The sequence below is a fragment of the Myxine glutinosa genome, chromosome 13 (genome assembly GCF_964187855.1).
Source record: "Myxine glutinosa chromosome 13, kmMyxGlut1.1, whole genome shotgun sequence".
Taxonomy (NCBI): Eukaryota; Metazoa; Chordata; class Myxini; order Myxiniformes; family Myxinidae; genus Myxine; species Myxine glutinosa.
In genome coordinates, this window is record NC_136273.1 from 52,561,147 (window position 1) to 52,585,641 (window position 24,495).

General features: G+C 46.2%; 1 protein-coding gene across 6 annotated transcripts in view; it reads left to right on the forward strand.

Annotated features, from left to right (window-relative positions):
* Nucleotides 1-663: 663 nt before the first annotated feature.
* LOC137438673 (myelin protein zero-like protein 3) overlaps nucleotides 664-24,495 on the forward strand; it is an 89,949-nt gene continuing 66,117 nt past the window's right edge. For 3 of the 6 annotated variants that reach the window (XR_013621214.1, XR_013621215.1, XM_078767496.1), the window contains exons 1-2: nucleotides 1,689-1,836; nucleotides 1,981-2,159. Coding sequence is in view for 3 of the 6 variants with exons in the window: in XM_078767495.1 (XP_078623621.1) it covers nucleotides 20,446-20,497; nucleotides 22,995-23,146 (204 nt within the window). In the remaining 3 variants the exon portion in view is untranslated. Of the gene's footprint in view, nucleotides 1,837-1,980; nucleotides 2,160-20,435; nucleotides 20,498-21,890; nucleotides 23,147-24,495 lie in introns of all 6 variants that reach the window. The other 3 variants (XM_078767495.1, XM_078767498.1, XM_078767497.1) reach the window with 3 other exon arrangements.

The following is a 24,495-nucleotide window of genomic DNA, read 5'->3' on the forward strand; positions in this document are numbered from 1 at the left end:
AAGAGGAATGAAAGTGGTGAGAAGAGAGTCTTGATTTTGGTAGTTTCACCAGAAGGAGGTTCTTGACAGATCTTGTGTGTCCTGCAGAAATATTAGGGGAGGGAGGAGGGCAGAGCACAGACAGAGCAGGTAGGGGGTGCAAGGCCAGAAAGGAGTCGGTAGGACATAGGAAGACAACCAACCTGTCTGCGGTGAGTGAGTAAAAGGCCCTCAGAACCAGTTTCATCGCGGGAGATTCCAATGATTATGAAACCTTTAGTTTGTACAGCGTGAAGCCGAGCTCGGTGGGAGGCAGGAGCACCAGCCCAGAGGGGAGAGCAGTACTCCATCAATCTATGGATTAAAGTTTTGTAAGTGGTTCAGAGCTCAGTTGTTCCAAGTAAGGACTTTGCACAATGGAGGATGCCTAGTTGGTGACGGGTCCGTACCACCTCACCTATGACGTCATAATTATGAATATAAAAGTCTACAGGCAGAGGCGATCCTATGGTGAAAATTTCGTGTCAATCGGACCAATGGTTGCCGAAAATATGATTTGTAAAAACGCAGACACGCACATACTGTATGTATGCCACATGTACGGCAGACATATGCAAGCACCCGATCGCTTAACCCCGCTTTTGATGATGGTTCAGATGGAAATTCGAAACATTAAGTGAGTTGATACACAACTGAACGGAGAATCAGATAAGTTCAGAATTGCGTGTTTAACACTCCACCTGTCCAAAGTCCACTCAACCTGAGCCGAGCTGTTTGGTGATGGTTTGTTGTTCTCCACATGCCATGGCAGATGAAGATGTTCATATGGACACCTGAGTTTGGTAACCAAGGTGAGTTTTAAAACATTACAAGTCTTTGTGAAACACTTTGAGAATGCGATTGTTTTGACCAAAATCTCCAATCATCTTAAATCAGGTAAAACTGCTTTGGCGCATTTTATTGCATTTCTCAGCAATGAAGTTAAACTTCCCTTTGTTAAATAGATCTGAACTTAACCTGAAACCTGTTAACATTGCCTGTCTTGTTACCTTGTATCAAGCCTTCCTTGATGATATTGTCCATAAGTTATCTCTACCTTTGGATCATGTCCTTGTAATAATCTGTGAACATCCTCCATCACTCGGAAACCTTTAACAAAACCTCCTTTTCGTCTTCACTTGTAAATTCTCTGCTGTGTTTGCATCATTTACTCTCCTTGAACTTTACAATAATTTATCGGTAAATATTTTCACAATGCAGATATCGGGGGTAACAACTTGGGACCTGAGGCAGGTTATTATAAAAGTGCAGTTCACTTATTGTAATGGAATTTAAAATAAACATTTAACAAAAACTCCTCAATGAGACTTTCCGAGGTTTTGTTTAAAAACAAATTATTGGTGAGAAGTTCGATCTTCAAAGAAGATTTTGTGCTGCAGATGAAGATTTCGCTTTATAATCAAAGGAATGAGGAAAGGTTTCAATGTTTACCTCACCTTAGTGCCCTTTGTGCTAATTTAAATTAACATTTGTAAACAGGTGTGGTGACATTTTCGCATCAGAAAAGAGATTTCGCTTCTTCTGCGACAAAACACCTGCAGGCTAAAATAAACATATTGGATAACAGGTCAGGTGAGTATCATGCTTCAGTTTCGGGAAATGTGGAAACCGGTTTATATTCAAATTACGAGGCGTGGTTATGGTGCTGCATGTTCATTGGCCGTCATCACACTCACCATGAAGGTTTACCGCTTTATATAAGGCAGAGGATGGCGAACATCAGGTTCTGGTGTCATGTTGAAAGAGCCCGACCTGCATCGAGGAGTTTGGGTGAGACCTGGGGCTCAGCACACACAGGTAAGTGATGAAATGCGCGACTTACCGAGTCCTCCATCTCTGTGGACCCAGGATCATTTCATCTTCTTTCCTGAACTCACGGTTCATAATGCTGCAAATGTCGGTCCAAATCCTGCTTCATTTGTTCATTTCTTCTTTGCATAGAACAAAGGATGGAATCGAAGCAACGTTGATCGACATATTCCACCTGACCTGGGAACAAGGAGTGAAATCGGACGAGTGTTGGTCGGTGTGTTAGAACCAACGACGACGCATTCGAACCGACGTGGGAATCCAACCGAGGTTGATCCAACAAACAAAGCATAGCGATTCAAACAAAGAAGGTAAAAGTGCACGATCTTCAATCCCACGCCTCCTTCCAGATCTCTTCTGCCCCCGTTAATTCACCACCAGATCCACTTTTTTGGAAATTCCGACTTCTTCCCTGGAAGTTCTAGCAGTGTCCATGTGTTTTATGCCTCTCCCCCACCCCCCTCATCTTCCCATGCCTCCTCCCCCAAAGCCCTCTCCCTCCTACAGATCTCCCGATGTCCCTGTTATCTGCTGTTGTACTTGTGTGCTTCCTTCTCTCCCCCCATATTGTCTCCCGCTCCCTCTATTGTATGTTTTGTGTATCCGTTTGTTTTTTGTGTGATTGATGTTAGCTCTTACACGAGCCTCGACCTTGTACACAAAAAAAAAAAAAATCCCATGTTTTGTCCACACATGATTGATGTTCAGGTTCCCACAGGAGAAAGATTGTTGGTAAGACCAACATTGATGCAATCAAGTGGTACGAAGTGATTCAGAGAGGTATTTTAAAAGTAGAACAATGGATGGAATGGAATTAATAGAACATAGATCGAGGTAATGTAACCAGAATGGGGAGAAAGGATAATCTCACGTTTCGGGTGTTAACCCTTCCTCGGAACAAAGTGCTCTATCCTGCACAAACAAAGCTCGTTCTTTCTATTTTAAAGGTATTTCTGGTAAATAATGATATTTTGGAATTTCCAATACCCATACCTGTTATGGTTATATATGTAGTTGTAGATTTAGTTACCTGAACCTGTAATTACATTGGGCGATGGCATTACGATTTTGTTTGTTGTTATTGAAATTTGTCCTACACAAGGCTAAAGTTACTATATTGTTACAGACACGACTTTGATGTTAAGGTGGGCCGAGCGGAATGGCCGTCGTGTCCGCACAAATTACCCGACTATACTCGACGTTGACGAATCGCGCGATGCTGGCTCAATAAGGAAAAGAAGACACCCGGCTGGATTACAATGACACAATACGACACCAGGGGTTCAGTTCTCAAGACCTCCGGAGGAGGTTATATTAAGGCGGAAAAGGTTAGATTACAGGGACAAGAGGGAAACATAGGAAGGTGGGCACTTAGACACACTCTTATATTAACCCTAGACAGACCACAGATAAACGGGACAAGGCTCACTCACACGGGGTTTGATGGCCAGGAAAGCGGCAGTCGATGGCTCAGGTGCACCTGGCTCAGGGACAGAATCACGTACGGTGGTGTCCAGCAGATGCGGGGAGGTCGCTCAGCGCTCGTGGGTCGCGACTTTGGTGGAGATGCCGGGGAGGTCGCTCAGCGCTCGGGAGGGTGGCGTCTTGTCCTTCCAAGCTCGGGGCGCATCTCACGTCACGTCCGGCGCGGGGCCGCGTATATCCGGCGGGGAGTCACGCCCTCTCTCGTTAGCTCCGCCCCATATGGCATCGGCCCATGGCTTCTCATTGGGTGCGGGGGTTACCGGCTCCGCCCTTGACGAGGGGCCGACAGGGAGCCCCCTTCTGGGTAACCCCGTCGAGCACATGTTCAATGGCGGCCAACCGAGCCGGAGTGAGGACGCAAAGCCGCTGTTGTTGTTGTTGTTGTTGGAGCTTGAGATGATGGGAAGAGATGCGGGGAGGTATGGGAAGGTCCTAAACTCCTACTGGTGCCATATCATCACATTCTGGTGCAACGAAGAGTCATAATTAATGGAAACAAGTCCTTAACTGACATAGATTAAGAATAACTAGCAAGATGTCCTATAATTGTCTACGTGTGGTGCGGGGGACCTGGGCACGACATTTAATGGGGGAATGAAGGGGAAGATCGGCTCTAATGGGTGTTGTTTACAGACAATGGGACTAGGGAATGGGGTAAGGGGAGAGTTGGGGAGTATCGGAGAAGATAGGGGAATATTTACAAGCGGATATGGAGGTCAAATTCCATATTCGCAACATTGCACCCTTTTCTACCCTCGGGGCGTCCCGACCCGATAAATTTTTACCTACTTTAGTGTGGCACGCAATGTAGTTCCCTCTACTATTAACTCTACCCTGAGTGCGACAGTTTTACAGATATTCACAAATGAGTAAATATGTCCCCCTGCGACGTTGCACCCTTCTCCTCTCAGAAACACACCCACAGGATAACCGAATCCGGAAAGAATTCTCAAACTAAACATACAGCCGGTAGGGAGCATTATTTACAAGACTACGCTGCTATTTACACTACGATCCAGGACCTGTCTTTGGAGGAACACATGCAGATGTTATGCATAGAGAGAGCGCGCTTGCCAACATCGATACACCAACCCACGAGTGCTCTGTGGCCGACGGCCCTTTAATAACGTGCAGAGCACCCTTTCCCAGCATCAAAAGCACCACCCCACCACCAATCGGTGCAGTCACCATTGTTCAATGAAATAAAAATAACTTCAACAACCCCTAACCCTGCAGGTGTCTCTTGCTCTTCTTGTGGTGCACTTGGTGTTACTTAAAAGTGGTTCACCTGTATGGCATAGGTGCCACGTTGACCCATAGGTCCATCCCCGGGTGGTGCTTGGCCGCAAACGAACTGCGGTCCATCGTGGGTGGCCACAAACATTGCGGTCCATATGGTGTATCGATCCCGGCAGCAAGCAGCGAAAGTGCAGGCCCACAACTGCGTCGCCAGCACCTCTCTCTCCTCTCTCTCTACCCCAAAGCCAGATCCTCGGAGGTGGGAGACAAAAACAAGACAAGTGAGCAAGGTGGTAAGGGCGCAAAAGTGCACGCAATGCAAGGTGATGCACACTGGGGGCACATGGGAACCAGGTGAGACAGGTACGTTCCTACCGTACGCCCCCCCCACCAGGTAACCTACATGGCCCCTCCCTTACCCCTTACTGTATCCACACAACACAACACTACCCATAAACATCTACTTTACAAATCAACAAACATCCCTACTGTCTTCCCCGTTCCTCCCATATACCAAATTCGTCTTCTCTCCCTCCTAACCAATCAAATTTGCCATTTTCAACTCTCATCAAAATTTGCCATCTCCAACTCAACATCAAAATTTGCCATCACCAATTCATCATCAGTCCCTCCTAGGGAGGGAGAGATGGAATCACCCCAATGTCTCATCCACGTCGTGATGCGTCTCACAAATCCAACAGCAATCTCATTTCCTGCAACAAACAAAGAAAACACAGGTGTGGAGTCATCATCATCACCACAGGCAAGTGGCTGCGTATGGTGCGACAGGTTCATCAATCCTAACTATTTCCTAAATGACTTTAACAACTTTACACTACCCGGGGTCTTTCTCCGGCCAAACCATTGGCCCTCTTACGCTATGGGTTCTAAAAACCAATTCCCATTGGCCAAACTGTGGTGCTCTTCAATTTGGGGTCTCACTCCCCCGATTCATCTCCCGGTGCCCTCGCACAATTTCTGGGCTGCGGCGTGTACCTCTCCCAGTGGGTCTACCCACCTGCACACCTCCACCACTGCAGTTGCCTCCGAGCTTACCTGCTCCTCACCCTAACCTAACTACCTGGGGAAGGCCCTCTGGCTCTCTCCCCACTCCGTGCCCTCTCTGGCACTGGGCTGCCCGATCCACACCCGGGATCCTCAGGCACCCACTCACAACTACCGGCTCCCAGAGCCCACCTGCGGCCTCACCTGGCCGACATCCTCACAGTGGTGGAGTGCCCAACCAACTACACACACTAACAGGCTACACGCCCAGCCATTTCCACAACACTAATGCACCCATTCACAACACCATTCTGCAACCGCACCACAAATGCCAATATCCAACCACAATTTACCTGTACCCTCTACCTAACACTTACACTACCCGCCCCGGGTACTCGTGAAAGGGGTCCACCCTTCCCCCATCCACACCTTCGCACCATGCACACCACTCCGTACCACTCACTCCAACTCTCTCCACACACCTGTACCTGCACACCTGTGCTCTCACACCTGGTGCCACCTGCACCCTTCTCTCCCCAAGCGCATTCGCGCTGATCCACACACTCACTACTCATACACTGCTCCACACACCTGTTCAATTCTCACAAACACGGCATCATCTCAGCTAACTACTCCCTTCTGAAACTTGCGCTTCCCAGTCGTCCCTTTAAACTATTGCGCTCCCTCGTCATTATCATCCATACTAATCTACCTGCGTCCCCACTACAGGTATCAGTCACTAACTAATCTTAACGTTACCTAATGTCATCTTCTAGATCCCTACACACAATATCCTAACCCACCCGGGCTAGTTTTCACTGCCATACACCCCATAAGCTATTGCTCCTTTGCCCCACCATGGGGAAGGATGGTGGATTTGCCATCCCACCACATCGGGGGTCTCTCACTACCAATTTTGCACATCAAATTTCAACAAATTAAAAATTTGCCAATCACTGCCCATCATCTGCCAATCACTACTGCCAATCCCTTGCCAATCATCAAATTTTGTTTTTCTCCAATTTTGGGTCCAAAACACTAACCTCATCACCCAGTCGATTCACTAATACCTCTCGGTGCGCCAATCCCTGTCCAAAGCCCGGCTTCGTAAAGCCAAGCAATGGGTGCTGGTTGTTTTGTGCCAGCGGCTGGATGCGTCCCGCATTCGGTGCAGGGACGGGGGCTTACCCGGGCCGAGATCCCACGCATCACCTCGGCGTGGAGCCATCCAATGCCCCGATCTCGACCTGCCGGCACGTCTCACCAAAAAGTGGTCGCCATGACGACCCTTTCTATCGGGCTGCCAGCTCCGCCTAGTGGAGCCTGGACGCGGCCGTTCAAAGCGAGGCCCAGCGTGGGTCGCGCACGGCGGTTCTTTCGAACCCGCCGTGGCTCGGATCCCCGCTGGTTCTCGCGGCACGCGAAGCCCGGCACGCACCGAGGACCCGCTTCGGCTAAAAGTCGACCTGACCTTTAACCCGTGTAACGTCGATGCTTCACCTGCATGCTTACACCCCGCAGCCCGTTCCTTGCTCATACATGCAGCTGTTCCCATTCTCCTTGTACCGTTCCTTACACACCCAGGTACACCCATTCCACTCACAGCCTTGGTCACACACCTGACCACCGAACACTTTGGCACACATTCGTTGGTAGCACACCTCACCAACACACCGCTTCGCGCCCCCTCCTCTGTCACCTCCTCTGTGACAATCACAGGTGTGCCCTCATTCGCACACCCAACCACGTGCCTCACCACCAACTCCAGCGTGCATTCCCACTCACGCTCTACCATTCCAGGTGTGCATCCTTCCATCCCAGGTGTACATCCTCGCTCACCTGTCACAACTAACTCACGCTCCATGTCACTCTCACTACTTTCACCTCCATTCCTGACAGCGCACTCACCCTTACTCTTGACAGCGCACTCTTTCCTCATGCACCTGTCCGTCACACACCTTTCTCGCGCACACTCTTGCGTGACACCCTCTGTAACACTCCCCACAGGTGTGCATTCTTCCTTGCCTTTGACAGCGCACTCTTTCCTCAGGCACCTGTCCGTTACACACCTTTCTCGCGCACACTCTTGCGCACACTCTCCCGTCACACCCTCTGTAACACTCACCACACCGCGCTTCCATGTGCTCCCTCGCACACGCGCTACGACCGACTCACTCTCGCCAGCACCCTCACTCCTTGGCACGCACTTTTTCCTCACACACCCCAGAGTCGGACTTTCTTGCACACCTCCTCTTTCGCACACCAGACCAGTCGCACACTTCACCAACGGCCTCTCACGAACACCCGGGTCTATCTCGACCCCCAAGCTTATTAAATCCCCTGGCGCATCATACGCACGACCATATTGGTCACCACTTACACCAGGTCTTCTTCCTCTTCGCTTCTCCTCCATCACCTGCGAATCCCTCATCCGGTTAATGAGCACATCATCACGATCCAAACACAGACTTTGGACCAATTCTTTTATCTCCTCTTTTATCTCTTTGTTATCCCCTCTCCGTCGCTTCTTAATTTCGCTCACCCCTTCTTCCACTTCTTCTAATTTGTGCCTCACCTCTTTTATTCCCCGGTACGTCTCCTCAAGCTCATCCTCCAAGGCTACCTTGACCGTTTCCATGTGCGTCCTCACCTGCCGGTCCTTCGTCTCCATTACCTCTATCACCTCGTCCAACCTCGTTGTCAGTCCCTCACGTACCATCTGACATTCCCTCTTCGTCGCTACCAAGTCATCTTTTAGTTCTTTCTGTGTCGCCTTTAAACCTCCTAATACCGCAGTGTTCCTTTGAACCTGCTCCACTAACTCCGTCTGTCCCACCGTCAGCTGCTCCACCTCCTGCGTCAGGTCCTCTATGCCCCCTTGTAACTTTACAGTCCCCTTTCTCACCTCCTTTTCCATGTGCTCCTCACAGTGCCTCACCTCCTCGCGCACTCCTCCGACCTCCTCACTCACTCCTCTTCTGATCTCCTCTCCCATCACTTGCATCTCCTGCCCAGATGCCACCCTCATCTGCTCCATTTCCTCCCTGTGAGCATCCAGTTTGGTTTCTACCCCCATTCTGACCCCCTCTATCTGCTGCTCCATTTGTTTAACTTCCCTTTCCGCTTGGTCCCTCATGTCCCTCAATTTGCCTTCCATACTGTTTTCTAACCCTATTAACCCATTTCTCACCTCTTTTATCCCGTTGTCTAACCCCTCAAAATTATTGTCTAACTTCCCAAATTTCTTGTCCAACTCCTCAAAATTATTGTCTAACTTCCCAAATTTCTTGTCTAACTCCTCAAAATTATTGTCTAACTTCCCAAATTTCTTGTCTAATCCCTTAAAATTATTGTCTAACCCCTCACTGGTACCCCTCGCTTCGTCCCTCATTACCCCCATTTCGTTTCCCATTACCCCCATTTTTGCTTCTAGCCTCTCCATAAGGGCCCCCATTTGCAGGAGGAAAAGGTTCGAATCCACCAGGGGCGCTGCCACGGTCGCTGGCGCGGTGATCAGCGAGGCGCCATTTTGCGCGCCCGCTTCTTCGTGCGTGACGGCGCTATTTTGCGAACCTGCCGCCCTCACTGCTTCGCTCTCCTCCTGTCCCTCATTTTGGTCCTGGATCGACCCTACTTCACTCTCCCCTACCGGACCCCAGCCGTCTTGATCCGCCATAGCGCGACTTGCAAACTTCGAGTTTCGTAAAACAAATACAAATTTCGGCCGCTCCAAATTTTGACCAAATTTTTTTTTTTCCTCTATTCGTTTTTTTTTTCAAAATTTGGTCGGGCCTCGAATCCCACTCCTGACACCAATTGTTACAGACACGACTTTGATGTTAAGGTGGGCCGAGCGGAATGGCCGTCGTGTCCGCACAAATTACCCGACTATACTCGACGTTGACGAATCGCGCGATGCTGGCTCAATAAGGAAAAGAAGACACCCGGCTGGATTACAATGACACAATACGACACCAGGGGTTCAGTTCTCAAGACCTCCGGAGGAGGTTATATTAAGGCGGAAAAGGTTAGATTACAGGGACAAGAGGGAAACATAGGAAGGTGGGCACTTAGACACACTCTTATATTAACCCTAGACAGACCACAGATAAACGGGACAAGGCTCACTCACACGGGGTTTGATGGCCAGGAAAGCGGCAGTCGATGGCTCAGGTGCACCTGGCTCAGGGACAGAATCACGTACGGTGGTGTCCAGCAGATGCGGGGAGGTCGCTCAGCGCTCGTGGGTCGCGACTTTGGTGGAGATGCCGGGGAGGTCGCTCAGCGCTCGGGAGGGTGGCGTCTTGTCCTTCCAAGCTCGGGGCGCATCTCACGTCACGTCCGGCGCGGGGCCGCGTATATCCGGCGGGGAGTCACGCCCTCTCTCGTTAGCTCCGCCCCATATGGCATCGGCCCATGGCTTCTCATTGGGTGCGGGGGTTACCGGCTCCGCCCTTGACGAGGGGCCGACAGGGAGCCCCCTTCTGGGTAACCCCGTCGAGCACATGTTCAATGGCGGCCAACCGAGCCGGAGTGAGGACGCAAAGCCGCTGTTGTTGTTGTTGTTGTTGGAGCTTGAGATGATGGGAAGAGATGCGGGGAGGTATGGGAAGGTCCTAAACTCCTACTGGTGCCATATCATCACATTCTGGTGCAACGAAGAGTCATAATTAATGGAAACAAGTCCTTAACTGACATAGATTAAGAATAACTAGCAAGATGTCCTATAATTGTCTACGTGTGGTGCGGGGGACCTGGGCACGACATTTAATGGGGGAATGAAGGGGAAGATCGGCTCTAATGGGTGTTGTTTACAGACAATGGGACTAGGGAATGGGGTAAGGGGAGAGTTGGGGAGTATCGGAGAAGATAGGGGAATATTTACAAGCGGATATGGAGGTCAAATTCCATATTCGCAACAATATGCTTCGGGCTACAAAAGAAAAGAAAAAAATAACGATCAAAGATGAAGGAGGTAGAAATTTATATTATTATAGTTATTGAAAGAAAATGGATCAGAAGATGTGGGAAGAAAGTGACCGGCAAAGAATTCCAAATTGATACAGCAAGTGGGAAAATGCGACAAACCTGGTATGGGCAGAAACCGAGAATGTGTCCAGAACTCTTTGTTCTACACCTAGGTGTGGCCAGAGTGTATAGGTGCGAAGTGGTGGGAAGAGGGGTCTCCAGACCAAAGACCCTGACAGAGGGTACCAGGTTGGAAAGAGCAGAGGAGCAATTACCATGAAAATATCTGTAAAACAAACTTGGAATAGCAACAGACCTACGATGTGAAAGGCTTGTAGGGAGGAGTAGAGCTCTACTCCAATCAAATTGACTACACACTTCTGGAGCCTGTCAAATAAGGACAGATGACAGGCTGGTGCTCCAGCCCAAATGTCGCAACAGGAACCCATAAGGGGGTGTATTGTTATTTTATACAAATAGAGGATAGCATCTGGAGGTCGATGTTTCTGGGCTTGATAGAGACAACCAACTCGCATGGAAGCACTCTGCAATGCCTGATATATACTTCTCCCAGCTGAGATTGGGGAAGATATCAAGACCAAGGAGACACAGGTTTGATGCTTCCAGCAAGATCAAAGGACCAATGTGCACAGGAGGAAAAAAAACCTGAGTCGAAAACGAGACAGGGACAGCAATTTATTCTCTTGGCATTGAAGGTTACCAGTCACTCATGATACCACTTCAACACGTTCTCTAAATCATTATTTAGTGAAGTACAAACCTCACTTCGAGAAGTGTTACTTGTTTAGGGGATACAAGGGAGAGTGTGGAATCATCGGCATATATGGTAAGCTGGGATGGAACATTATCAGACTAGTCATTGATATATACCATGAAGAGGGTAGGACCAACAACAGAACCTTGAGGAACACCAGAATTTACAGAGCAAATATGGGATGATTGGCCATCAAGGCCCACCTTCAACTTTCGGTCAGAAAGGAAAGCAGAAATTATGAAGAACATTGCACCGAACACACCATATAACTTGCACAGTACAATACTGTATGTCTCTCATGCCACACCCTTAACAAGGCCTTTGGAATATTCAAAGCCACTCAACAGGTCTCACCCCTAAAATCTAAGGCTCTGTCAAAATGATCGGGAGAACAAGTCGCCCGTCGACCTAGAATGGCGAAAGTCATACAAACGGTCAGTAAGAAGTTCATTGTCCTCAAGGTGAGAAAGAAGCTTATCTACTATACACCCCTGCAACCTTTCAACACCCTTTAAACCCCCTTAACGCCCCTCCCAAGAACCTTTAGGCCGCAAAATACCCTTAAGACCCAAAAGACACTGAAAACCCAAAGACCAGAAGACCAAAAACTCCCAGAAGACCGAAAAAAAAAATCCCTGAAGACCCAAAAGCCCCAAAGGTCCCCGAAGACCCAAAAGTCCAGAGGACCCAAAAGACCCAGATGACCCAAAAGACACCAAGGACCAAAGCACCCAGATGGCCCAAAAGTCCCTGAGGACCCAAAAGACCCAGATGACCCAAAATACTCACAAGATCCCAAAGTCCATGAGGACCCAAAAAACTCAGATGACCCAAAAGTCCCTGATGACCCAAACGTCCCTGAGAACTCAAAAGACCCAAAAGTCCCCGAGGACCCAAACGTCCCTGAAGACCCAAAAGTCCACGAAGACTCATAAGACCCAGATGACCCAAAAGTCCCCGATGACCCAAAAGACTGAGAATCCAAAAGACCCAAAAGTCCCCAACGACCCAAAAGTCCCTGAGGATCCAAAAGTTAAGAAGGACCCAAAATACCCCGAGGAGCCAAAATATCCCCACAGAACGGCAGGCAGGTATGCTACAAGGTGGTGAAAGACAATTGGAAAATTTGGTCCAACGGATCGACGGGCCCACTAGTGATTGATAAAGCATTGAAAGATCATATAAATCACAGGAAGAAGACTAATGGAGTGGTAAATAGCAGCCAGAGAACGCTCACCAACTGCCTTAAAAGCAGGGACAACGGAAGCCATTTTCCATGATGAGGCAAACACCGAGTCGGCCAAGCACATATTTTATAGCTTGGCAAGAATTTGTACAGGTTCAGGGCACACCTTTGCAATACAACTACAGGAATCCCATCAGGACCAGTAGCTTTTGTGGCATCCAACGAATGAATAATTATGGCATCATTCTTAGGAGTGACAAGGGGGCCAGAAATAACCTTATCTGTGTGAGATGGAAAACCAGGAAGGGAATGTCCATTTTTTTTTTTTTTTTTTGTATACAAGAACGAGGCTCGTGAAAGAACGAACATTAATCACACAGAAAGACAAACCGACAAACCGACACATAAAACAAATAACATCGGGAGCGGTAGACAAGATGGGGAGAGAGGGGGAAGGACACAAACACAACAATTGAGAGCAGGGACCGAGAGACATGGAGACATCGAGAGATCTGTGGGAGGGTGAGGGCTTTGGGGGGGAGGCATGGGAAGGGGGGGGTGGGATAGGTATAAAACATATGGACACTGCCAGGACTTCCAGGAAAGAAGTTGGAATTTCAAACAAGGTGGATCTGGGGTGAATTAGTGGGGGTAGAAAAGATCAAGGTTTTGGATGGGGGAAGATAAGAGATGGTGGTGAACAGCTGTTTTAAAGACCTGGAGGGAGGAGTGGGATTGAAGGGAGTGTGGGAGTTTGTTCCAGAGGCGGGAGAAAAGAGGAATGAAAGAGTGAAGGTGAGCAGAGAGCCGAGATTTCGGCAGTTTAACCATCAGAGGGTTGCTGGCAGATCTTGTGCGACCTGTAGGAATATTTGGGGGACAGAGCACAGAGAGCGCTGGGGGAGCAAGGCCGGAGAGGAGTCGGTAGAAGACAGTAAGACCACCTACCTGCCTGCGGTGAGTGAGTGAAAGGCCCTCAGAGATAGCTTCATCGCGGGAGATTCCAATGATTCTGAAAGCTTTGGTTTCAACAGCGTGAAGCCGAGCTAGGTGTGAGGCAGGAGCACCAGCCCATAGGGGAGAACAGTATTCCATTGAGCTGCGGATGAAAGCCTTGTATGTGGTGAGGAGCTCAGGTGTGCCTAGGAAGGACTTCGAAACGACGGAGGATGCCCAGTCGGCGACTGGCTTTGGAGGCCAGCTTGGAAATGTGGTTTTCCCAAGAAAGATCATGGCAGATAGTGAGACCCAAAAGCTTGAGCGACAGAACTTCTTGGAGAGGATTGTTGAGAAAGTAGATGGGAGGGTTCTCCAGTCGATCTTTTCGGAGAGACATAATAAGAGTGTGAGATTTGTCAGGATTGAAAGACATGTTCCACTTGTTTGAACAGTCTGTGATTTTGTCCAGGTCTTCAGAGAGTGAGGAGGCTGCAGACTGCCAATCTGAGGGAAGAGGAATGGAGCGGCAGAGAGTGCAGTCATCAGCAAAGAGATAGAGAGGATTTTCCAGAGAGTCGGAGAGATCATTGATAAAGACCAGAAAAAGCACAGGGCCCAGCACACTGCCTTGGGGAACTCCAGCCTGAACAGGAAGGGGAGATGAGAGAAATCCATTCAGGGCCACACGTTGACTACGACCAGAGAGGAAGTCCGCAAGCCATGCATGGAGATTTCCATGGATACCATAGGAGGAGAGTTTGGTGAGCAGAGCTGGGTGCCAGACCGTATTGAAGGCACGTGATATGTCAAGGGAGACAGCTCTGATTTCCTGTTTGGCATTGAGGACCTCCATCCATTGTTGAGACAGCAGAAGCAGCCTGTCCAGAGTAGAGTGACCTTGTCTGAAACCAAATTGATGATCAGAGATCAAGCCATTGGAGAAGAGGAAAGATTTCATATCCGAAGCAATGATGGATTCCATGACTTTGCTGATAATTGGGAGCAGGCTGATTGGTCTGTAGTTGCAAGGATCTGTTTTTGCACCTTTTTTGTGTAAAGCGGTAATGTTTGCTGATTTCCAGGATGCTGGCAGATGACCTTGAGCAAAAGATAGGGTGAAAAGCACAGAGAGAGGGTGAGATAGAGCGGCAGAGCAGGATTTTAGGACCCGTGGGCTGATGCCGTCTGGTCCAGTTGCAGAATCAGAGTCGAGGTTCGACAAAAACTCCTCCACCTTGTCAGGAGAGAAGGACACAGAGTCCAGGAGCAGTTGGGTTCGACTGGGAAAGGTGGGAACAGAGAGAGATGGGTTTGGGACACAAGATTTTGAGGCAAACACAGAGTTGTGGCATTCGGCTTTGTCACGTGCGGTGTCAACTGTGTAGCCATTTGAGGTAAGGGAGGGGATGGAGGGGGAACAAACACCAGAAACGGATTTGACCAGACGCCACCAGGATTTGGAGGAAGGAGACAGGTTTGAGAGTTCATTCTTGAGTGAGGAGAGATAGTGCTTCCTGGCACTCCTGAGGGTAGACACACACTTGTTCCGAGCTTGGTGGAAGGAACTGAGATTGCCTTCAGTTGGATTAGCCTTCCAAGAGGCAGAGGCAAGTTGTTTCAGGGCAACTGCCTCACCACAAGATTCAGTGTACCATGGACGGGAGGAAGGGTAAGACAACTGAAGACGAGATGGGATAAATCTGTGCATGAGAGAGATCAGTTTCCTTTGGAAGAATTCCCAGGAAGAATTGATGTCAGAGGCAGTGGAGATGGGAGACCAATCCAGACGATTGATGGCTGCTTGAAGACCATCCCAGTCGGCCTGAGTGAAATGCCAGACTCGTCGACGCTGAGGAGGCTCTCTGAGAATGGCCAGAGAGATGTCCACTTTGACAAGCACATGATCAGCAGAACCGATTGGAGCAGAAGAAGAGCAGCAGACATTAGCAGGGAAGTTTGTCATCACCAAGTCTAGAAGAGAAGATACTCCATTGGCTGAGATCCGGGTCGGGAAATTGACAGATTGTGTCAATCCCAGTGAGTCACAGAAGTCCTTTGCTGAGGTGCCATGACTGGTGAGAGAGGAACCCACACCCAACCAGGTGGCATGATGACAGTTGAAGTCACCACATATGAGGAAGAGAGAGTTGGGATGAGTGGATAGAAGTTGGTCCATGTTGTCAGACAGTGAAATGTAAATGGAGTCATCACTGTTTGGGGGACGGTACAGAACACATATGAACAAAAGGTGGGAGCGGAGAGGAAGCCGTAGCCAGAGGTACTCCTGGGGGTGAGGAGGAGAGAGGGCAGTGCAAGGAGAGCGAGGAAGAGTTTTTGATAAAGATAGCCACCCCACCACCAGGACGAGGCTCAGGTCTATCATACCGGAGGAGGGAGTAACCAGGAAGAGATATTAAGGAATCAGAGACATCTTGAAGGAGGAAAGTCTCTGTTAAGCATATCAAGTCTGGATTGTCAGAAGCAACCTGTATGGAGAGATCAGTCAGGTTTGAGCGAAGGCCCCGGATGTTTGAGGTCCATACCGTGAATGAAGAGAGAGGGGGAGCATCGGGTACAGGACAGGGGAGGGGAGGAGTAGGGTAAGATGAAGGATGAGAGGGGGAGGTAGGGAGAGCAGTTGATAGTGTGTCAGAGATTACAGAAGAGTTCCAAGAAAGGGAAGGATGAGGAGGATGAAAGGTTTGATGGTGAAGGGATGAGGCACAGTGAGGGGTTGTTTGAGGGGGGGCAGAGGAAAGTAGCAGGTTGGGGGTGGTGGAGGTATGAGATAGAAGGGAGACGAAGTGGGGAGGAGGCAGCTTTGAGGAAGAGGAGGAGGGGGGAGGAGGGAGAATTGGAGAGGAATGGTATGGGGGGAGATTTGAATGGGAGGGGTTGGGGGGGAGTTTTGAAGGGGGGGGTGTGAGAGGGGAGTTTAGGAGGGGAGGGGAAAGGGGGGAGTTTAGAAGGGGAGGGGCAAGGGGGGAGTTTAGGAGGGGAAGGGCAAGGGGGGAGTTCAGGAGTGGAGGGGCAAGGGGGGGGATTTGGAGGGGAGGGGCAAGAGGGGAGTTTAGAAAGTGGATGATAAATGAAAGACGAACATTGATAACAAATTGGGTTTGTTGTGATTTTCAAGTTAGCAATCCAATTCAGAACGATGGAGGAGGGATGGAATGAATGTGAATTTAGACCATGTAGTGAGGGAGACGTATAAGATATTGAATTTTTTTTTTTGAAGTGGAATGAGTTGGAGAGGAAATTGAGAAAAGCCTTAAATAGGAAGAAAAACAGCGTGTTGTAATATACCACTGAATAAAACACTGAAGGGGAAAGGTTAAACAGAGTTAAATAATATTTAAACAGATTCAATCTAATACAAGATTCTAATACAAGAACAATCTAATATTCACAAAAATACCAACGTGGAGAGGGAGCCGAGAGGGACACCACGAGTCACTTGAACAGGGCAAAAGGTGGAAGGCAGGGCGATAATGGGGGCGGGGCGGGACAGCGCACATGGACAGAGGCGCACGATGGAACAAAAGCACACGTGGAGAAAGGGAAATAAAAGTTTGTTTGTTTTTTGTTTTGTTTTTCAGGGGGGGTGGGGGTGCGGGGGGTTACAACGTTAGACAAAGAGTAGATGTTTGGTGAAGTTTGGGGGAGAAGGGAAAATCAACAAACCTAGCAAAACAGCGAAGGAAGGAACAACCTTCGACGGGGGAGGGGGAAGCCTGAGGCTGCAAGGCCTCGCTAGCGACGCGGCAAACAAACGATTAATTTATGAAAGATAAACACCGAGAACTTCCAAGGGGCACACGATAAGTTCACACACCGAAAGATAAATACAGTTTCGACAAAATACAATTATGAACAGACTTCACTTTGAAAACGTGGAGACCGTGGAGACCGAAAAACCCTGCCGTCTTCTCCAAGATCTCGCGAGATCTCCCAATCCATCATCGTTAAGTGAGGAGTAGGGTGGTCCACAGATATATGTAATATTTAATACTATTAACAATCCATGCTCCACAAGGCTGTCCTTGTTGCTATGTTTATAAAGATCATAAGAACCAAATATGAGGTCAATTGGAACTTATTTAGAGGTTGCTCAAAAAACAACATTTTTAATTTATCCTGTTTTTTTCAGATGGCAGAAACTCGCAGCTCTTCCACAGTTTGGTTGCTGGGCAAGTCTGAAAAGGAAACAATATGTGGTTGACTACCAACCAAAGGACACACATTGCAGAAAATGGTGTACCATCACATACAAGAACACCATACAGTTTGTGAAAGTGCCAAACTTAGTGTACAAGCTGTGTGTGCATACTGGGAGAAAGCACGAATTCCAGTGCAGAGAGTAGATTCCTGTGAGCGCCAACTTTTGAAGTTGTATGATGCCTACAAACTGGTAAAGAAAAATAGAACGAAGACATTCGAAAACTATAGAGTGAAGGAGCAGATGTTCAAAGATGATCTTCAATCCCTCTTCGATATCTCACCAAATGATGCGCTTGAGAAAATAACGAATGAAGAAGACAAAGCATTCCTTATCATGCAGCGTGAGGCTCCGTCAAGTTCACGTATGGGATCTGTGGACAACACTCTGGCAGTGAAGGAGAACAGAAAGCGTATCAGGCTTGAGAATGAAGATAAAAGAAAGAAGAAACATGCTGCTGAGACTCGAACAGCAATGCAATCTGTTCCATCAACATCGGCTGTGGTTGATGATGATGATGATGATGATGATGAGTCTGAGATTGAAAGCTCCGATTCAGGGGACAATGAATTCAAACTCCAAAATCCATCTTCTGCCAAACAGGCAAAAAAGGCTCCCATCAAGGTGATCACTCCAGCCCAGAGTCCTTGCAGTGTTCATATGTTTTATTCCTCTCCCACCTCCCCCCAAGTCCTCCCGATGTCCCTGCTCTCAAATGTTGTGTTTGTGTCCTTCCCCCTCTCTCCCCATCTTGTCTGCCGCTCCCCTTGTTTTTTGTGTTTTGTGTGTCGGTTTGTCTTTTTGTGTGATTAATGTTAGCTCTTTCACGAGCCTCGATGTTGTATACAAAAAAAAAAAAAAAAAAAAAAAACTCGAATATAATAAGGATTATAACACAGTATAACAGTACTATATTGGCTTTCCCAAACAGGACTCAACACAAACGTATCCACAAAATCTTCTGTCAATTCGGCTGACTTCACTCCCTTTACAGTGAATGAGGACAAAGGACAAAGAAGGGTCAGGCTGTCTTTGAAGTGGAAGTGTGAAGGGAGGGAGAACATAGGGGGACAAAGAGCTCCTGATAACACCGAGTCAGAAATTATTTTACCAGTTGGCCAGCAAGAAACAAAATGGGAATTGCATCATTGAGGCATCACGAGTCGTCAGTAAGACAGGATAAAGCATTTCTCAAACCCCATCTCTTAAGCTGGTATTTACAAAGTGATGCAAATGAGAGATATGTAGATGCGGTTTCCATTATAAAGACAATTTCTTCACCAGGCTGGCAACAATGCAGTCTCCGCTGAACTCAATTTAAACATATATTGTCACAAGGCAAACGTTACACAAAATAGTACAATGACTTCAAACTTGAAGGGAGGTAATCATTTGTTCTAGTGCAAATTTGTGGTCAACGGCCTTTGCAGAACAGACCAATCCCCGAGATTGCAGACGCCTGGTACAATGTGACCACTCATTCCCACATGTATCATTAGGTATTTCAAACACTATCACAATACAATTCAAATAAACTATAATGCAACATCCTTCAGATTAATTGTAAAAATTATCACTAAAGTATTTCTACAATCGTAAGGAATTAGAGTGTTTCACTCACGAGCACTCACAATTAATTTAGGATGGGGAACAAATATCGAATTTCGAGATGCAGGTAATAACTTGCCGACTAGAAAGAGAAATATTTGGAAGTCCAAAATGGACTCGCACATGTCCATGGATCAGCCAGAAAAGAGAAAAATCCATCCCAATCAGCCTTCCAAAAGTGAAAAAGAGTACAGTGAAAACGATGGAATGTGGGTCGAGAATATGAAATATGTACAGAAACAGTTGAGTGATCCAAGTTACAAATTGGAGGCAAAGCTTGGAAAAGAAAATGCGATGTTAAGGTGTTCCATTACCAATCAGCTTGCTATCGCATGAAAATCGAAAATCTTGAAAATCTTTTGAGATGAGACCGAGGGTGGCAAAGTGAGACATACACTCGGTCTCATCTCGAAAGCTTATGAACCACGATTGGTCTCATTCATCTGTCATCTCTCGTTATCCTGAGCCACCATGCCATTGCATGAGTTACATGACTCTCACGCCGCCTCTGCCCGGGACCCTCATTGAGCTTGGGGCTCTGGGCACATGCCCTGCGTGCGTTAATCCACCACTTCCCAGGTTGCTCCCAAAGGGATCGAGTGTTTCTAGTAAGATGAATTCAAAACACTAAATACACTTGTTTCTCTCAATCTTTTACAAACTCTATCATTCGTGCAACTAAAACATTATAGTTTACCAGTTAAAAAGAAAGGGTCATGTAACAAGACATTTGCACAAAGTTTTTGGTTTCCATGAGGACTATAGGGGAATATTTGCATACAAGAGGGGAGGATGAGGACCATAAATGAATACAACAGACTTCGGCAGGACGCCAGGACCAGAAAAAACCCGGTAATAAGATTGCAGCTTTTCCAGTTGATATCAACATTACCCATTCAAATTACTCAAAGATAATGAAATGATCGTTACCTCTGGAATGTTTACGCTTGTTTGATGTTTGGTAGTCAGGAGAGAAGAGATTGTTCTCGGAAGAAACGTTATCACTACAATGTTTAAAAACAAATAAAAAGCACTAGAATATATCTTGAGCTCTCATTTGCATAATCGGTAAAATATGTGAAATAAATAATATGGTGGAAAATGGTGGGGTGCGGGGGCTCAAAGAAAGATTTAAAACAATCTAACTGCTATTCTGATTGCAGGGAATGCAACATGGAATGGTGGATGCTCATCACAATTTCAACGGCTTTTCTTCTTCAATGTGGTAAGAATTTGAATAACTGGTATGTTTTTTTTTGATAAATAAGTTGAATCAATGCATCATAAAAAGGAGGGGGTTGTTGAGTGGTTGGTTTAAAAGGAGGGATGACTTGCAGCTCAAAATAATTGGCAGGTGCACTCACACATTACCACATTACCACAACGCCAAGGAGATGAACAAGAGGAATCCCCATTGCACTTGTTGTTGGTAGTTCTTGGCAGACAAAGATATTAGGAAAGTGGTTGGCAATGGCAGGCCCCGAAGGTGACTGACATGACCAATTCTTGAGACTTGAGACAAATCTGACCGCAAAGGCTGAACCTGTACGTCTGATTGAAGTGTTTAGTCTTGGTGTTTGTGGTGTCCTGCTTTTTGAAGATCCATAATTTAATTTTTTTAAGGAATTATGTCATTTATCATTTATTTAAGTTTCCCTTGAAAGACCGAGGGTCTTTGTATTTATATCTTTGTAAAAAATTATAATTATCTATTTATTTTTTCCCAAATTCCAAGCATGTTAATTTCAATTATTTAGTTATTTCTGGTTCCCGGATGGAGTCCTTAAGTGTTGTCTTCGTGTCCCACCTTTTGAAGAATAATTTTTTTTAATTTAATTTTAATGATTTTTTATTCAATCATTTGATTTTCCAATTAAGAAATTTCAAGTTTCAAATATTAAATTTTTTTTTTTTTTTTTTTTTAAATCAATTATTAAAAAAAAAAAATTCAATCACAGCATTTTTATTATTTAATTAGTTTCCCCTTTTTGATTATTTCATTTTTCCATTATTTCATTTCCTATTATTATGGTTCCCAGAGGGAGGCAATAAGCATTTTTAGTCTTGATGCATCATAAAATTGCATCATTGAGGCACCACGAGTCATCGGTAAGACAGGATAAAGTATTTCTCAAATCTCATCTCTTAAGCTGGTATTTAAAAAGTGCTGCAAATGAGAGATATGTAGATGCGGTTGTGCATCGTTGGGGCTCTGGGCACATGTGTGAGATTGACAGGTGTACTGTCAATCTATTTCTATAGGTGTACAACTATTTCCAGGCCAACGCCCTCTCTCACCCGAGCCAACGCCCTCTCCACCAAAGTGGTTGCCCGCTTTTTGAAAAAAAAAAGATATGTTTGTTTTCATTACATGGAATAATTTCAAGTTGGACCAATTGGCTAATACTACGAGTTGGCTAAAGTGGAAACAATCAGCGATCTCAGATCACAGCTCTCTCGTTTTCAAAGTGGACTGTTGCACACTTGATATGAAGTTGCCAGGCAGCATGGTCTACAGCCTGTTTTCCATAGTTGATGGATGATATTTCAGATCGAGAGAGACTTCTTCAGTGAATTTGTTAAACATTTATATGGAGCCCCTCTACTGCATTTTCCAGTGCTCAACTCCCAATGCAGCACAACCTTGGAAAGGAGATCTTCGTCCATCTGGACCACATGGCCTGCCTAACTCAGCTGAGTCTACAGGAGAATGGCCTCTATGCTGGTGTTGTTGGATCTTTATTAGCACCTCCACATTGTCAAAGTATTGCCATCGGATTTTGAGAATGGTGCGGAGACAGCGTTGAAGGAAGCAGTCAAGGAGGCACAATGCCAGCAATGTGACTCATGAGTCAGCACATAAAGGGGCTGGGGATGACAACAACTGTGTAAACCTTGACTTTGGTTTGCATACATGGGTTGTGTTTTTCCAGACATGCTTAAGGAGTCTCCAAAGGCACAACTGGCTTTGGAGAACCTGTTGCAAAATTACCCTAATACACCACCTAGGATCCACACCCCCACATGACACCATATACCTGGAGCATCGTGATTTATTGAACAAATCGGAGAAATGTTATTCATTCTCTCTGATATCAAATTGACATATACATACGGATTGATTCATCCGTATGTATATGTAGCTTTCCAGAGTGAAATGTTATATTGCCTAAACTGCTTCCAATCTTGTTTTATATGATTGATATTTGCATAAGCAATTATATGTGCAATAATTCACTTGGTAATGTTTCAAACTATTGATGAGAATTTCCAGCTCACAGATAAAGTCGAATAATGCGTTTGGATTTTAAAACTCAGACCCGAGCATTAGAAATTCCCACATTATTCGAAAACATTTCATAATTATTGTTTGATGAACTTTGAGAAGATGTGTCTTGAGTAAAGTGCAGGTGTGTCCTTCAATACCTCGGAGAAGTTCGGGTTTCTCGACAAACTTGGTCAGATAACTGAGTTGGAGTACAATTTCCGACTCTGTAAAGCAGCGTTAGGCATGTGGCATTTTGATTCATTGTTTGAAACCTTGAAGGAATTGAAAAGCAAAAAGAAAAGAAAAACTGTTACCAACATCCAGCTGGTAGGATGATGTACCTGTAGTCCATATACCTAAATGACCTTAAGGAAGTACACGAGGAATTAAAATTACGTTGTCGGATTACTAATTGAGCCTTTATTAAATTGCACTTCATTTGTGTGCTCCACAGCTTCTCTGACTCTGGCAAATAACGAAAGCAGAAATTATATAATGAATGCAATTGAAGGTACATGTATCACAATCAAGTGCCTTTTCAAACCGGAATCTGAAAAGCCAAGTGTAATCTGGCTATGGGAGCCAGAAACGGGAGATCGCAGAGAGGTCAGTGTTATGTATATGAATGAAGATTTGAAATGTTTCATGAATGAGTACAAATGATTTATTTGATTGTGGTATCCATGCTGGTTATCTGCAATGATAAATTTGCACAGTAATACATTTCTCTCCAGTTGGGTGTCTCAGAATTACTCGACCCACAAAAAAAATACACCTTTTACATTTTATTTATTAAATATTAAAATTGATTCCCACCAACTTGCACAAACATAATTATTGCACACATGTTTCTCTGAACGTTTCTTCAGAAGGAAAGACGGATGTCAGCACATTCCTTCCGAATGTTTTCCTTCAAATCTGCTACACTGCTTGATCTCATGCTATAAACCACATATTTCAGTGTTCCCAAAGATAAAAGTCCAGTGCTGTTCGATATTGACTACGTAGGGGCCATTCTACCGGCGACGGTATCATATCACCTCAGAGGTATTGTTTCATCCAGCTGGTTTTGGACAGTCGTGGGATAATGTGGTGGTGCCCCCATCCTGTTGAAACCACACTTTTCTCATTTGTGCTAAAGCTGTGATTGAGAAAAGGAACCAAAACATCCAATTAAGGAAGCAAAACCGCCTTTTAACATAGCCAGATAGTACCGGAAACTTGTTTTTCTCTTCTTAAAAGTAATGGCCGAACAACGTCACCATCGACAGCACACCACACCATAATTATTGGACCGTACTGAAGATGAGATGCATCAGTTCAATTGGGATTCTCATCACTCAAATATCGGTAATTATTATGGAAGACTCTCCAGATCAAAAGGAACGAGGCCTAATCACTGAGGTTGAAGTCAGATAAAAATAGGGCCAATACCCATGGGTTCACCAAGTAGAACCAGTGAACGACTAGTCGGTGTGGATGACGCACAACATATGTAATGGAGAAGAAAGTAAATACATATTTTGGGGGCCAAACCCCAAAAAAATTTAATGCCATGAACAAACTTTTGATGAAGGTTGTAGTCCAGTTTCATCAAACTCATGTGTGTAGTTTCAGAGAAGAGAGCAAATACCTATTTTGGAGGGGATCAAACCCCCTCCCCTGTAGACCCTCTTAATGAGCGCAGATTTTTATGTGGTCAATACATCTTCGTTTGGCATCAGATATGAAGCGTGTGGCCAAGTTTAATCGAAATTGTGTGTTTGGTTCAAGCGATAATGACTAAACTGTTTACAGACTCATTCACCTGCTCACTCACTCACTGAATTACCTGCAGACACTGCTTGATCGCATAAGCTCACCAGACTAAAGTCCAGATGAGCTTATCATGTTTGTTCCACATCAGGTCTATGCATTATACTCACAAAATTCCATGTGGATCAGCATCTCATTAT